The sequence below is a fragment of the Cibotium barometz genome, chromosome 5 (genome assembly GCF_041138505.1).
Source record: "Cibotium barometz isolate CiBa-2024 chromosome 5, ASM4113850v1, whole genome shotgun sequence".
Taxonomy (NCBI): Eukaryota; Viridiplantae; Streptophyta; class Polypodiopsida; order Cyatheales; family Cibotiaceae; genus Cibotium; species Cibotium barometz.
Window position 1 is genome coordinate 21,609,994 of NC_141050.1, and position 16,110 is coordinate 21,626,103.

The 16,110-nt window shown below is 43.1% G+C and overlaps 1 protein-coding gene across 2 annotated transcripts in view; it reads right to left on the reverse strand.

Moving 5' to 3' along the window:
* LOC147638194 (kinesin-like protein KIN-12F) overlaps window positions 1-14,902 on the reverse strand; it is a 34,894-nt gene extending 19,992 nt beyond the window's left edge. For both annotated transcript variants that reach the window (XR_015265820.1, XM_086798115.1), the window contains exons 1-16: window positions 13,226-14,902; window positions 12,947-13,102; window positions 12,775-12,858; window positions 12,550-12,669; window positions 11,304-11,417; window positions 10,987-11,079; window positions 10,374-10,463; window positions 10,187-10,257; window positions 10,012-10,086; window positions 9,427-9,514; window positions 9,266-9,324; window positions 1,438-1,501; window positions 1,285-1,350; window positions 1,015-1,185; window positions 830-934; window positions 513-748 (exon numbers count right to left, since the gene is read on the reverse strand). Coding sequence is in view for 1 of the 2 variants with exons in the window: in XM_086798115.1 (XP_086654241.1) it covers window positions 513-748; window positions 830-934; window positions 1,015-1,185; window positions 1,285-1,350; window positions 1,438-1,501; window positions 9,266-9,324; window positions 9,427-9,514; window positions 10,012-10,086; window positions 10,187-10,257; window positions 10,374-10,463; window positions 10,987-11,079; window positions 11,304-11,417; window positions 12,550-12,669; window positions 12,775-12,858; window positions 12,947-13,102; window positions 13,226-14,134 (2,501 nt within the window). In the remaining variant the exon portion in view is untranslated. The remainder of the gene's footprint in view (window positions 1-512; window positions 749-829; window positions 935-1,014; window positions 1,186-1,284; window positions 1,351-1,437; window positions 1,502-9,265; window positions 9,325-9,426; window positions 9,515-10,011; window positions 10,087-10,186; window positions 10,258-10,373; window positions 10,464-10,986; window positions 11,080-11,303; window positions 11,418-12,549; window positions 12,670-12,774; window positions 12,859-12,946; window positions 13,103-13,225) is intronic.
* Between the last annotated feature and the right edge of the window lie 1,208 nt (window positions 14,903-16,110).

Below are 16,110 nucleotides of genomic sequence, written 5' to 3' on the forward strand. Positions count from 1 at the left end.
AGAAAGAAGAAATGCAGCCACTGTTTGAAGGATCTACAGCCTGAAGAATCTGGGGAAGCAAAAAACATAGAGGAACAAGTTGTGCACCAACCAGAGCCTAGGCAAATGATACCATGAAAGAATGTGCATAAGCGGAAGCAATGAACATGAGAGAGAGAGAGAGAAAGATTGCAAGCAAGAACTGAGCTTTATTAGCTTGAGGTTACAGAGTACAAGAGCCAGCAAATAGGGCAATGAATGATATGATTGAATGAATAAAGGGAGCAACTCTTATATACTTGTGCATGAGGCAGTCGACTGTAGGAAACAGGCCGACAGCTCCACGACGACATAAATAGAAAGATGCAATATTTTAACAGGGCCTCTCAGGCCAAACATGAATGGAAAGCAATCCAGAAACATGCAATAAGAAAGCGCTCGGCCACTATGGCAACCATTGACTTCGACAAAGATGAAATGTTTCTAACATTTACGGATTACAAAAGCAAGAAAAAAAGTGTAGGCAAACATGCCTTTGAAGTTGCTCCATAAGCCGGATATTTTCTGTCGCAAAGCGTGTTAGCTCAGGGTTTTTATCCAAGCGACCACGCAATAAGTGCAGTTCCTCCCTTAATGCATGATTCTCTTCTGACCTACATGACTCTTCAGAGAGTACACCATCAATGGTAGCTTCCAATCGTCTGATCTTGTCTTCTCTAAAACGCAGCATCATTTTGTTAAATTGTGTATCGTCTTCTCTTTGTCTGACCTGGTATTTCAAAAGCATTGATGTCACTACCCCATGACACTGGCGACTATGTGGCTGAATTAAACATCACAATGCACCTACCAGGCGGTTAAGTTGATCTATCTCTCCTGCTAGGCGCTTGGCTGTATTGTCTGCAGCCTGTTCTCTTCTTAATGAGCCAGCAACAACTGCTTCTAGGGCCTTGACCTGCACATACATGGCACTCCTGAGAGCTGATTTCAAGATGCTGGAATCATCAAGTTCATATTTCGAGTACATTTAAAAACCTTTTTCAAGGCAGCTTCATTGTTTTCCCCGATTTCAAACGTTCTGGAGGACAGGGCCACAATTGCTGAACTGCCATTAGAGATCCCTGGTTCATACACTTCAGGAAGACCTGTTGCACTGGAAAGTGGAATTCTTGCAATGCTTTGGCGAGACAATCTCTTCAGCTCATCCTGCAGAAAAACTTACTTTAGGCACAAAACTTTTCCTTTAGAAAGTCATAACTGGAAAACACAGTAACACTTCAATAGTTTAAAAAACCCATCTTATACCTTCAGTTGTTGTATTTGCAGTCGTAAAGCTAAGACATCACCAGATGCATCCTCATTCACAATTGCCTACATTTGCATTTCAATGCAATTATCAATGCAGAAAATCACACATAAAGAGCAAGAGAGCATGACACACGCAAAAGAAATACTTACATTGTTGCGAATAAACTTGGCCCTCTGTGCAAACTTTAGTGTGCTCAATGTTTCAGATGCACAACTGAAGAGTACCAAAACAACAATTTAGCTCTCTCTCTCTCTCTATGGCTTGCCATGATGTACAACTTTTTGTACTTTATGAATATACTGAAACTCAGCTATCTCTCTCTCTTCTCTCCATCTCTCTTGCTTGCATTTTGCATCAGGTTGGTCCAAGATGGTGTTTAGGGCTGAGGAAGACTCCAAGAGCTTCCAGATGTGACATTGGTTTCAAAGCTTCCACGTGTGACATTTGATATCAGAGCATCATGCTCAACAAGGCTAAACACTGATTCAGCCCCCAGATGAAGGAGCACAGTGCAAGAAGAGTAACACAAGACATGGAAGAAGTTCCCAAGAAGTTGGTTGGTGGTGTTCCATAAGACCCAAGGAGAATGGCACTCCTATGAGTCGCGGGTGCCACTTGGGGCACACCAAAAAAGACTTTCGGGCAATGGTTCCAAGGTAGGATGATCCTCGCAAGGGGTGGAGTGAGAGTGCCAAACTCAATACTCAAGAATAGAAGACCACAAAATGTGTTCAAAGACAAGGCATGAAGGGCTAGCGGACAAGATGGAACATATTCATAGATCTTCATCAAATTCGAAGTGGATTTGGAGACCAGGCAAGGTTTTGAATGAAAAGGTTGCTAGGAAGGGAAGGATGGCGGGTTTGCGAATCTAGGAAGAGACAAAGGGATGATGACAATCATCCAAGAACAGAAGTTGGAATCCCGTCATCAAGTTTAGCATAGGAAAATGTCATGTGCAAGACATGTGCATGCTCATTCCCAAGGCTATTTCCTAAAGGGCAACAGATAAAGAACCAATTTAGAACCAGATACAGGAGCTGGTGCAACTAGTGTGGGCAAGGAATACCTTGTGGAGGACTCAAGTGGTTGTCGGCCAACTTATAAGTGTATTATGCTTCTATCAACCAGCAAAGATTGAATATTTGTCCAAGACCTAGCCGACAACAAGTCGGCTAGTCCATAAGGGAATTCAAGGCCTATATAAGGCATACCTTGCTCATTGTTTAGATCATTAACTCCTCTAGGGAGTAGAATCGCTAGATTAGGACTCTTTTGGGTCAAGAACCTTTTCATGAGGGGCGACCTATGCTTTGCCAAGATGTACACCTTTTTGTACTATATGAATATACTGAAACTCAGCTTTCTCTCTCTCTCTTCTTTTCATCTCTCCTTCTTGTGTTTTGCATCAGGTTGTTCCAGGATGGGGCGTTTAGGACTGAAAGAAGACTCCCAAAGCTTTTGCATGTGACATTGGTATCAAAACTTCCACATGTGACAAAGGATCTGTCCCAACCATAAAATCTTGTGCCAATCTTCTTCCTTCAAGGGCAACAATTCGGATTTCCTAAAGTTTATGAATAGCCCTGCAACCTCACCAAAAAACTCAAGAGCGTGCATAAGTACACCAAGATCATGTGACGTATTTTTAGGGTAGAAGAATGAGTCATCAGCATTAGCATGAACTACCAAAGCACGACCCTATGACAACCGAAACCCATGTAGTTGTCCATTCTCAATGCGTTAGTAGGAAAGGATGAGTTGCAATTGCATATATAACAAAGCACTCAAAGGATAACCCTGCCTAACCGATTTTTCGAAGACATCTTCCCCCAATACCCAAGGAGAGGATAATCCTTTGCCCAATATGCACCATGCCGTGCTGTCTTGATAAAGCCAATAAATGACATTACACATATTTTCTTCAAACCCAAGTTTTGTCATTACTACAACAAGAACTATATCAAAGGCCTTCACCAAATCTATTTGCAATTAAAAAACATCATGCTTTGTATGTTTGGCACATTCTATTTCCACATATCCATTACATATATTGTCTCTGATTTGTCATTTAGGGACAAAGCCATATTGTGTTGGATACAAGTCCCTATTCAAGATTGTTTTGATCCTAGCAGTGATCATTTTAGTGATTAATTTATAGATCACAAGCATCAATGTAATAAGACGCCAATTAGGGATATTTGGACACATTTATTTTTTTGGCATCAATTTGACTAACCCCTCTTGCCAAGAGGATGGCATAATATCCTATAACTATGATTGATTGATCATAAGCAAGAGTGGTTGCTTTGATATTTCCCAAGGCTAAAGAAAGAATTCCACAATTAAACCATTTTCATTAACCCAATGATTTATTTGCAACATTGAGTTCTAATTCCAAGAAAGAACCTTCAAGATATTACACTTCTTGTGCAATTGAGTAACACATTCTTTCTCCAGCTGTATAAGATTTTGTGTTCATTCACCGTTTGACATTTGAAGTCTTGAAATACAGTGCTTTTGCCTTGTGTGCAATCTTTTGAAGAAGGCTTTCGAAGAACAACCCTCGTCCAAAAGAGATTTCAATATTCCATCATGATTGAGCTTGTCATTCTTGCAATTTTCTTTTATCGTTCATGTCCAATTCATGCCTAGCATGATGCATTTGCAATTCTTCTTGAGGGGATAAGACACACGAGTATGACAAAGCTCTTCAAGAGCTTATAATATTTTTCAACCCAATAATTCTGTCTTTCTTCCCCTAAATGCCATTTTCCATAGTCGATTATTACTCCTTGCATGCAAATTCAAAATGATATCAAGCAACATCTAGGTCTTCATACATTTTTGCTTGAAATGCATCGACAATATCATGCATCAGATCTTGAAACAAGGGGCGAGTGAGATAGTTGTAATTTGTTATTCTCCAAGCAAAGCCTCTTTTCTGCCTCTTTTCTAGCAATTGCACACTATCGATGGAAACAACTAAATAGAGACCCATCAATAAAGGAGCATGATCCGAGAGTCCGAGAGAATAATCAACTGTCATGTGCACAGTGTGTATGTGCTACATGCACGCAAGACTAGCTTCGAGGTTTGGGGAAGCTTGAAGCTAGGCAGGCTGATTGGCGAGCTAAGTTAGGGATAGACTAACGGGCGGGCGCCCAAGTGTGGATGCCCAATGACCGGCCAAGAGCCTATAAAATAGGTTTGGGGAAGCTAGGCAGGCTGATTGGCGAGCTGAGTTAGGGATAGACTAACGGACGGGCGCCCAAGTGTGGACGCCCAATGACCGGCCAAGAGCCTATAAAAGGATGGCCAAGGTTAGTCATTAGTTATATAGAGTCTCGCGTGATTTGTGAGAGCTCTATGGTCTGGAGCCTGGATCTAGTGCAAACCTACACTTGCTTTATGCAACCGAGACCGGCAGCAATCTCGAGACCCGCGAGAGTAGCTTCGTGGCGGTATGGGATGTCGCGAGGTAGAGATTGGTCGGTACGTCAACCTAGTTAGCTCAGCTCGTGGCTCGATGGAGACAGCAGAACTGTTATCCTCTCCCTAGATCAGATGACCTGATTGACCGGTTAACAAGAGAGAAATATTTCACGAAGATAGATTTACGTACTGGCTATCACCAGACACATATTCATGAAAGGCATGTCGAAAGAACCGCCTTTCGAACTAGGTATGGCCATTACGAGTTTCTCGTATTACCTTTTGGATTAACCAATGCTCTAGCCACTTTCCAACAAATGATGAACAATCTTTTTTGTGAACATTTGGAAAAATTTGTGGTGGTGTTCCTGGATGATATTTTGATATATAGTCGTACTCTTGAGGATCATGTTAGACACCTCACGATTGTCTTATCTATTTTAAGACAAAATCGACTATATGCTAAGTTAAGTAAATGTGACTTTTTTATGAGACATCATTTACTTGGAACACAAGATCACTAGAGATGGATTGAGCATTGACTATGACCGAGTTCAAAAGGTATGACCGAGTTCAAAAGGTTCTGGACGGACCTATACCGCAAACAGTGAAACAACTTCGTTCTTTTCTAGGTTTTGTTGTTTTTCTTCGAAAATCTGTGCGCAAGAGTACTCTTAGCTCACACTACCGATGATCGACTTATTGAAAGGTCGTGGACGTAAGTCAAATCAACCTATCACATGGAATAACGATTTGGATATGGCCTTCAAACTTTTGAAAGATAAAGTCAAGAAAGCACCTATCTTAGCACTACCCAATCCTAGTCGGCTTTATGTTCTTGAAACTGATGCCAATGACTGCCATCGGGGCTGCTCTATTTCAAGATGGTAGACCTATTGCTTTTGAAAGTAAAAAGCTAGACGACACTCAATCTCGTTGGCCAACCCTTGAGAAGGAGCTTTATGCTGTGATTCAAGGTTTGGAGACATTATTTATATGGCTCAAAGTTTGTGGTATTGACTGATCATCAATCAATCAAGTATGTGTGATGCGGATGATTTGAGAGGAAGGCAAGCTCGTTGGGCTGAGTTAATGCAAGATTTTGATTTTGAGATCCGTTATCAGAAAGGGTCCATGAACAGTGTTGCAGATGCGCTTAGTCGAATTAGAGAGGTGAATACTTTGTCGTTCACCGAGATTTCTACTGACTTATTTCAGTCATTGAGAGGGCTTTGGAGGACTGATAGTTATTTTGGTCCATTTTGGCGAAAGATCCAAGACGGGAGCTCATTGATTGACCAAGACTCGATGACTGAACAGCCTACCATTCAGGCTGCAGGAGGCCAGTGGATGATTCGGAATGGTTTACTATTCCATAATGACAAAATTTGTGTACCACAGATCCCGGATATTAGGTCCAAGATTCTTAAGGAGTGTCACGACGCCCCTTCTGCTTAACACCCTGGGGTACACAGAACGCTATCATTAGTGAAACACACTTTTTATTGGCCAAAGATGAAAGGGTATGTAGAAGATTATGTTCTCAAGTGTAAAGTTTGTCAAGCAAATAAAGCTGAACGCTTTAGACAGACTGGATTGTTGCATCCTTTGCAAATCCTAGGTAATAAATGGAAAAGTATTTCCGTGGATTTTATTACCGGATTGCCAAGAACGCATCAAGGCCACGATTCTATTTGGGTGGTGATAGATCGCTTGATAAAAATGGCTAGATCTTTACCGACCGAGAAGACTATTACAGCAACATTTCCTGTATGGCCGTGACTTCGAGGTTCGCACTGACCATCAGGCATTGCGCTGGATTCAGACGATGCCAAGTGCACAGTGGAGTGATCGACAACACCGCTGGAGTCAGATATTCCAACAGTTCGGTGGCATGATTGAGTACCTTCCAGGAAAGGCCAATCCAGTGGCCGATGCTTTGAGCAGGAAGGGACAAGTATCTACGATTCAGACCACTAGACTAGACCTTGTTGGTACAGGACTAGAAGACATGAAGCACACGTACGCGGATTCCGAGGAATTCGGTACACAGTGGGAACAAGCATTGGATGCCACAGGACCATGCCATTTTCTGATACGCGATGGTTGGCTTTACTACAAAGGCCGACTGTGTGTCATGAAATCATTCCGGGCAGCTCTTCTCCATGATGCCCATGACGCCATTACAGGTGGTCATAGGGACATGAATTCGACTCTGGAGAAATTAGAACGGCAATACTCAGTCGTCCGAGGTCAGGTGTGCATTGTCCTGCACATGAGTCCAAGGTCAGGTGTGCATGGTCTTGCACATGAAGCAGTGCCAATCCGCGCTGTGAGTCTCCCTCTGGAATGATGACAGATGTGCTGTGTATCTGGTTTGCAACTGGATGCCAGGCCTCTGTAGGAATATAGGTTGCATGTAGAGATGCCAGCCCATAGGGCTACCCCAGTGCAAGGATTTGCATTTGCATACTTAGTATGGGCATGGGGGAGGTATAGAACCACCCCCAAGGGGCCAGGAGGGCCCAAGATATTGCCCACCAGCCAAGGCATGGGCTGGAGGGGCTGTCAGCCAGCAGTACTACTACTGGACAGGCAGCCGACCAGGTCTAGTACCCTACCCTCCTAGTCGGCCAGGTGTAGGGAGTTGTCCCACACCTCTGCACAGCATGTCCAGCAGCCAGGGTGCTGCCCAGAAGCATGCGCAGGCTGGACAGTGTCTAATATAGTGTGAAAACAGCATTTATTAAAGTGTGAGTATTTTATTAAAATACTCAGTCGTGAGGCTGTCCTGAAGCCAGCCGACTGCATGAAGGGAGGGGTATAAAAGCCCAGCCAAGATCTCGTTCATCTCATCTCATAATTCACCAAGAGCATCAAGCATTCAAGGGCCAGGACAGCCAAGGGTTTGCTAAAGCTAAGGGGTGAAGGACTGAAGGTCAAGGGCAGGTTTTCCAGCCAAGAAAAGGTCAAGTACTTTGTATTTGTTTCAGATTTACATCATTCTAATAAAGCAAATACACCATCCGTGGTGGGGGCCCTACAGAGGGTAATTGGGACCCAATACTGTGTCCTTCTCCATCTTCCCCTTCTCTCTTTTTTTTCTGCACATCGTCTTTCAGTTTTGTGCGTTAATTCCGTCGCGAAAAGAGTGCTGTTTTCTGAGTTTTGAAGTACCGATCCTTCTCCGAAGCTTCCGCATATTACACTATGTGAATGACCACGGGTGTTGTCATCAAGCAATGGCAAAGTATTAAAGTCTCCAGATAGAAATGCATTTGCCAACCATCAATACTACAAACGTTTGTGCCAAAGCCTAGCTCTTTGGGCTGATACGGAGAGAGCATAAACCTATTCAAATTGATAAACTTGGCCGTTCAACATACACTGCACAATGATCAGCAGCCATCTGGATCATTATAAGTCACACACACGCGCACACACACACACACAAAGGAGATTGTACATCATCCAGTCACTGTGTTATCTCGGAAACATGATGCTTAATGAATCCCGACAAATTGCACATATATAGTGCACTCTCCGTAATGGCCACATAATGAACAGAAAAAATCAAGGCAAAGAAGCAAAGAACACATAAAAGTCTTTGTCCTCATGTCAAGCATGGTGCCATTTGAATCCACCAAGAGCAGACTCGTGAAACCAACAAGACCAGTGGCCACATAATGAACAGAAAAAATCAAGGCAAAGAAGCAAAGAACACAAAAGTCTTTGTCCTCATGTCAAGCATGGTGCCATTTGAATCCACCAAGAGCAGACTCGTGAAACCAACAAGACCAGTCCACTATTGAATTTTCTCCTCCAGGTAAAGGATTGAAACAGTATCATGTGCTTTGTGATGTGCCAACTCAACTACTCAATCATGTATTTAGCCACGTAACCATGCATCGTGTCATGTACCATGCTAGGTTTCCAATCTTGTCACTTACAAAGCAAGCTTGTCATTTAAGCACTCGTCATGTATTTGATCAACTATTTGTACACATGAAAGAGATTAACAAAGCTTCTGCTTTGTAATTCTACTAGCATCAAGTCCCCAAGGCATTAGCCTAGTGGTTTGAGTCCACCGCTCCTAAATTGGAGGTTGTGGGTTCCAATCTTGGGTCCACCTCTCCATTTCCTAAGGAAGGTTCACATGGCATAGTGTGTGTGTGCATGATGGTCACCACACCAATTTATCAGATGCTCCCAACGGTTAACCCAAAGCTTCCCCGCCTCATCCATGACATCATGGTGGGCATCACTGCACAAATCAGCTTTTCAAGACTGGACTCTCTAGATCAGATGATAGCTTGGCATCTTTGAGGGCTTGTCGCTATCACATGGTTCTCTAACAGCTGTGCAAAGGTGATCACTCCAATTGGCTGAGCAAACAAATCTGGGAGGTATGTTCCGACGGCATGCCTAGTTCTTTCACTAGCAGGGTGGTACCCACCCCATTCAGTACTCAGATGTGTGTCTGTATTATATTAAGAAAATTCTACTAACATCAACCAACTGAATGAATTTGTTTAATCTTACCTCACAGAAGGGCTCACATTTGCAATGATCGTTGTTTTTGAATTGCCACCTAAGGAATCCTGAAAATGGAGTAAAAGGGGATTTTGAGCACTTACAAGCTACAGTTAAGTTCTATAGATGTTCTAAACATAATACCTTAGTATTAGCTAAGGGATACACACCTGTAAAAGAAATGTGAGTTTGGAATCTCGATAAGGAACATGCCGTTGCTTCCCTTGTGCAACATCAACAAGTATCATGATAACCAATCTGAAACGTGACAAAGATATGAATGCTGCTGTACCACTGTTACCAAAATCACACTCTTATCTTGGAAATGTATTAGAGGGGAGAAAGATGGGATGCAAGAGAGAGAGAGAGAGAGGAGAGTTGTTGTTGTTGTTGTTGTTGTTGTTGTTGTGTGTGTGTGTGTGTGTGTGTGTGTGAGAGAGAGAGAGAGAGAGAGAGAGAGAGAACCTCGAAAAAAAAAATCAATAGTGCCTACATCTACACTTTGTCGGGACCTCCAAATGAGTTATCATAAAATTAAACTATTAGAGAGGGTGGGTCCACTCAAGAGAGAAGAATAGGGAAGAGAATATCATGAACACAAAAACCCTTAATTGACAATCCTGTCGAAAAGAGAATTCAATGTTTTTGAAGTTTCTTCATTTTTACTGACTAAAACTGGAATGCCACTAAGGGCCACCTTTTTCAAAGGCATGCCACTAACACAAGGCAATGACTAACAGAATGCATTCACAAACCCGAGCGTGGACAAAGACTTGTTGATGTTTGCAGCCTCCTTCAGACGTTCACCTTCAGCACCTGAACTCTTCTGCCTGTTCACAGAAGCCATAGCACTATTACTCTCACATGAATTAAGCTAAATACACTGGAATTACAAAAGAGAGCACAGCATTGGAAAATTGGCACGCTGACCTTTCTGAGCCTGCAAGGTCAACCAAGTTCAATCTCCCAAATCTAATATTTGTCATAGATTCAGTTTCCCACTACAGCAAGAAACAATATGCAAAAACCAGAAAGATAAAAACAATAAGCTCAGAATGCAAACTGTACATTGCAATTTCACAAAACCTTCTCTATCTAGTCGGCCTTGCTGAATTACCTTGCTCTCTAGTACACAAGTGAAGACACTGTGTGATCGACTGCTCTCTTCATTCATGTTGGTGGCTGCAACTCTCCTGTTGGCAGCACCCTATAGCCACACAAAAAGAAAACAAATCTCTCTCTCTCTCTCTCTCTCTCTCTCTCTCTCTCTCTCTCTCTCTCTCTCTCTCTCTCTCTCTCTCTCTCTCTCTCTCTCTCTCTCTCAGAGGCCAGCGCAACAATAATCCTCTTGCATGCCATTGTTTGATGCGTGCGTGCATGCATGCGTACGCGCACGCACGTGTGTGTGTGTGTGTGTGTGTGTGTGAGAGAGAGAGAGAGAGAGAGAGAGAGAGAGAGAGAGAGAGGAAATCCAGACTGCAAGAATACTCTTTTCTTTGCATGGGCAAGATATTGGGCTATATGGACAATATGGCTCGACCATAATTATGAGGTGTTTACACAACCTCGGATCGACAAGTATGCATACTTCCGTCGATCATTGTGTCAATCATTGCATGACAATTTCTCCACTGTAAATTTGTGGAAGCACTACCAGCATATAACAGGGACTTCCCCATCTGCACAAAAAATGGAAGCATCACATAAAGAAATAGCAATTGAATGCCCACCTGTAGAAGAAGAAATATCACATCCTGGACACTCTTCACCTCCACCTCACTGAGGTTTTCAACGTATACCCCTTTTTTAAGGTCCTCCCGCATCTGCAAAATAAATGATAACATGGGGTCACACGCAGGATGTGCAGTTTTCATCAATGTTTAAAGTCATTTGCTGCAGGGACCTACAACCCTGCTCAGTTGGCATATTATATTCACTGAGATTCTACACTGCAAATAGAAAGTTCCGTTGCTAATGCCCAATCAGAAAAAACATAAATCTCCCATAAGCTCATAGTGAGTGAGTCTTGTCTGAGCAAGACACTTACTTGCAAATTGGTGGAAGATGGCTCTAAGAGATCAGTTATCTGTTCATTATAAATCTCAAGAAATGAGCATTTGCAGGTATACTTCAGATGCTCATTCTTGCGATTATCTTCCTCCTGTTCAGATAAAAGCCAACAACCTTTTCAATCAGATCAGAACAAAGAAGCACTGCATCTTTAACCTGGTAGCAACAGAAACATTTCAAACCTGGCCTGTCTCCAAAATCAACAGCAAGCAAGAGATACATAACAACAACTAAACTGTGAACTTAAATCTTGCTTGTTAGAGCATTTGCAACCTTATCCCTTTCTTAAGCTAATCAGCTAGGAACCATCCCATCCACTGGCAGACATTAGCCAAAAGACCCATGTCCAAGTCTGTACCTTTGCAATGGACAGCGAGATGTGTGTGAGAAGTCAATCAGAGTGGCAAAAGGTAGAAAAAGAAAAATCCCACATATCATACCCTGGTTGTAGTATCAAGCTACAAACAATCACTGCACTTAAACAGCTTTATAGTTCAGAAGTAGAAACTAGCCACTGGAGAGGGAAGAAAACTAAGGTGGCATGTTAGGAGCATACCATTGTGAACTTTCACAAGTCACAAGTCAAAGGAAATCTTGACTAACCAAGACGATTTTTAAGAGGTTTGCCGTAAGCAATCAATATCCATAGTCCAGCATCGTATCCTCATCAATTCAGAAATTTGGGAATCCTTTCACTCATCATCCCACACAAAAAGACAGCATGCTGAAAGAGTGTGTGCTTCATTTAATGACTCAAGGCTACCAACCCTCTACACTACTGCACATCCATAAACATACATCCAAACACTAACTTGCCTTCACATCCAGGTACAAGCCATGATGAGTGTTAGAAGGGCAGAAAAGGAGAAAGATATTTGCTAGGCATCACCAGCAACAAGATAGCCAGAGATTTAGAAGAGATGGGCATGGCACTGTGTGTACCCAATAGAATGAATCAGAATCGCTACCAGGTGAGACAGCATTCACCTAGATATCAGAAAAGATAAGGCTTTCAAGATAATCCAAATATGGCTAACTGAGCACTCCATTGGGCTGGGAACAAAAGCTTGCCTAATTGCCAGAAACCAGGTCACTTTGGTGTGACACCAAAAGCCGACAATGAACATAGGCCAGGTAAAAGAACAAAATGTCATTATCTAAAAATTCATTTTTAATTATCTCAACTCTTAGCTACAAATCCACAGGAGTAGAAAACGACCCACCATTATGATTCGCCCAAATAGATACTCAAAAATTCGAGGAGTCATTCCACGATTGTCGCTGGGCCGCTGCTCTAGCTCACCAATATCTCCTAGCATTGTATGTGTCTTACCACTTCCGGTCTGCAAGTACATTTTTCAAGAGTTTAAATGCCACAAAAGGACATAAAAGCAGTGATCTAAACCATAACTTATTAAAAAAGCCAAACTCCACAGTAACTCCCCTACTTGTCCATAAGCGAACATGCAGCTGTTGTATCCTGACATGCAGTTGTCAATCATTGGTATACCTGCAATTTTGAATAGCTTTTCCTGTGCCATAAAGAAGGATCCAATAATTACTCTCTTATCCTGGAAGCACATCGCAAAGCACAGCTCTGTTGCTTGAATTTGTGCTCACCTGGGTAATTTTCTCACATGCAACATGATCAAAGGTGAATCTAGATTCTGGCTGCCCAATCCAAGTCACTGTATGTGAAGTCTCCTGTCTAAGACACCTGCTATAGCCTTGCGAAGCAATTTCTGAGCTGTTTAGTGGGCGGCATCGTATGAGCACCTGGGAAAATAAGACACAAATCAGGACAGCTGGCAGTGTTGCTTATATGTCTTGTGTACATGATTAATGAAAAATCCTTAGCCTCATAGTAGAAGAGAAACTGCCTGTTGGACAGGAATTCACCTGCACATTGTGGTCATTCCAAAATGAAGGGTCCTCCTCTAGCTCGAAGTAAGGCACATCGACAGATTGATAATCTGAGCTATGAGGCTGTGCAGATCGCACTGGTTGAAACAAAGGACCCACAGATCTTAACCCCAAAAGTCCTGAACGGGTGCTTGCACTTCCAAAGGATGAGGGGCCACTGTTTGCAGTATATTTCAAAGTACGAGATACGCTGCGAGTAGGAGTTCCTACAGGCTGACTACCTCCAGAAGCCTCTGGATCATTGGCAGCCGCTCTTATGCTTCTAGCAGACCGGGGGGTTGAATGGTTTGAAGCTCCTACTCTGCTGGGGTTAGGCTGTCCAGAGTTAGAATTTACCTGACCTTCTAGACCACCGACACCAGTGTTAATATGACAGGCTTCTGAGCTTGAAGAACTCCGTGCAAGCTTTGGAGGTGTTCGGATATCCTTCCCTTCATCGGCGCAAGAACTCTCTAGTCCACACTTTCCTGTAGGAGAAGAGGATCTAAGACCTATGGAGCTGGTCTCTTTTTCCATACCACCAACAGCCTGATGACGAGGTTGATGCCAGCCAAACCTGTTTCTTCCTACTGCAGACGTACCAAAAACTGCATGTTTGTCAGGGGTACCCCCTGAATTGTCAAAACGCTGCTGAAACTTTGATTTGGCTCGTGGTGTGCATGCCTCTGACTTGCCTTTAGATGTAGAATCAGCATTTTCGGTCTCTTCGGAAACCTGAGAAGGTAATGGGATGGGGCAAAGTGGGGCACGGCAGGGAGCTGAAGACGCAGACAATCCTGTACCTAAATCATAAGCATTCTCGTTGCTGTTCACCTCTTGAGATTGCGGTTTCCTAGGAGAGCTTCGAGCGAGGGATCGTAATGGAGACATCCCTTTGGTTGTCATGATGAAATAATTACAAAAAGGCAGTCTGCACGATTAGATGAAAGCGCTGTCTGATTATCTCTGCTTTTGTGTCTGAGAAGCTCTTGAATTCGACCAACTGTAGTATGCAGGCTTTTAGCTCTCTGCTTCGGGCAAATACTGCGTACCTGGGAGAAGCGGATGACTCTGGGTGCCAACCTTGCCGGAGAGAAAGGCAACTACCTGCATTTCTGACGAACCTTGCTTTGTCTTCGCATGTGATGGAGTCCTTGCTCACCTTGCCAGAAGGACTTTAGCCAAAAGCGTGCCAGGGCGAGGTACCCTAGAGTTATGCAGAGAAAATCCAACTGTAAGCTGACACAGAAGTTTTGAGAGTAGAATCAGAGAGGGAAGAGAGAGGCTGCACAAGTGTGCATCTCCTGTGCACGAACTGGTTGCAGAAACGCTGCGTTTCGCTTAGAAGTCTATGCGTCTCTGCAGAAGAGCCAACGCTTCAAAGCTCCCCGCAGCTGCATTTTCGAGAAATGCAGGTCGAAACGGGCGTTTTTGGGGCCACTTTGGTCCTATTTCCCTTCTTTCCTGCCATCAGAGATCTTCACAGAGAGCGCCACGGCTTGCTGTCATGCAGGAAGCTTTCGACGATGGCAGACTCTAACGGTAGCTTGTGAGCAGGGCAAAGAGGACCGCAAACAGGGACGGTTTCTGCAAAAGGCAAGAGGGAAAGCAGAGCTTTGGCGCTTAGAGACAAGCTCCCAGTACCCAGCTTGCCTGACCTAATAAGCGGACCCCAACCCCTGATTCAAATTCTCTCTATATAACTCTCATGTCCGTCAGAACCTTTCCATAAACAGCTTTAGAAACTGCATCTACCCGCTTTTCGTTTTCCTCTAACCGTTCGATCATAGTCCGTGATCCATCGAACGGTCGAGTTTGAAATTTGGAGGGACTTTTCACCGACATGTATCGCGGGCATTCAATATTTGAAAACCAAAAAATGAAATGCTCACGAAACATTTTGAAAAAAAACTCAAAACGAACGGTTGCACGTACTTCTTACGTTACCTGCTAAGAGCCCCTTCCCACGCGCGAACCTAAGTGCCCCAATTCTAGCTTAGCACTTTGTTAATTAAAACCTACTTGCTATGCTAAGAGCCAAACCTAGCTTCCCGATTCTTTCTTCTGAGCTAATCTAGTAGTCCCACGCCTCACCTGACGGGCAAGAGTATTCTTATTTGTCGATCACAAATCAGTGCAGTAAAGAGAGGTGTTGCTCTAGAGTTCCAAGATCACATGTTCAAGGCCTCAATGCGAAAGCGATGGCACGCACGGGTGTGTTTTTTTTGCTTACTTTCTAATTCCAAACAATTGAAAAAAAAAACGCTCATCTTCAAAGGGTAAGGAGGGATACGCCGTATATTTGAAGCCTGTGATGGGCCCCATGGTCCCTAACTTGCCAACCTATATATAAACACACCATATTTACCATGTATATACGCCTAAAGCACTCAATCTCATTTCAACCCAAAATACGGTTGACAATCTCAACACACCTGAACAAAGCTTTAAAACAATCTTCGGACAACTGGATTATCTCTCCTTGGAAGCCTATCCTCCTTGCCTCCGTCTGGCAAAAAAACATTACAGGAAAAAACATTAGCTAGTCCAAGATAAACTTTTCATGGAAAAAAAAAAAGGGAAACAACAAAACCTTACAGAACTCATTTGGTGGATCAATATTTGAGGCGAATGGGGTTTGAACAAGCTTGTAGACAACAAACCAAAAAATTATGTATTGTCCAGTGCCGATGACTCGAAAATCTAACCTATCAGGCTTTTCATAGTCCACAAACATTACATGTACATGAAGTTGATCCGCGATCTTTTGTAATCTCAAACTGTAAATTCCAAGGAGCCCAAAGCTCTTGTTGTAAGCGTCTCGACCATACAAACCCAACAATAATTTGGGTTCTAAAAAATAAAGATATTCCCTTTTGCGA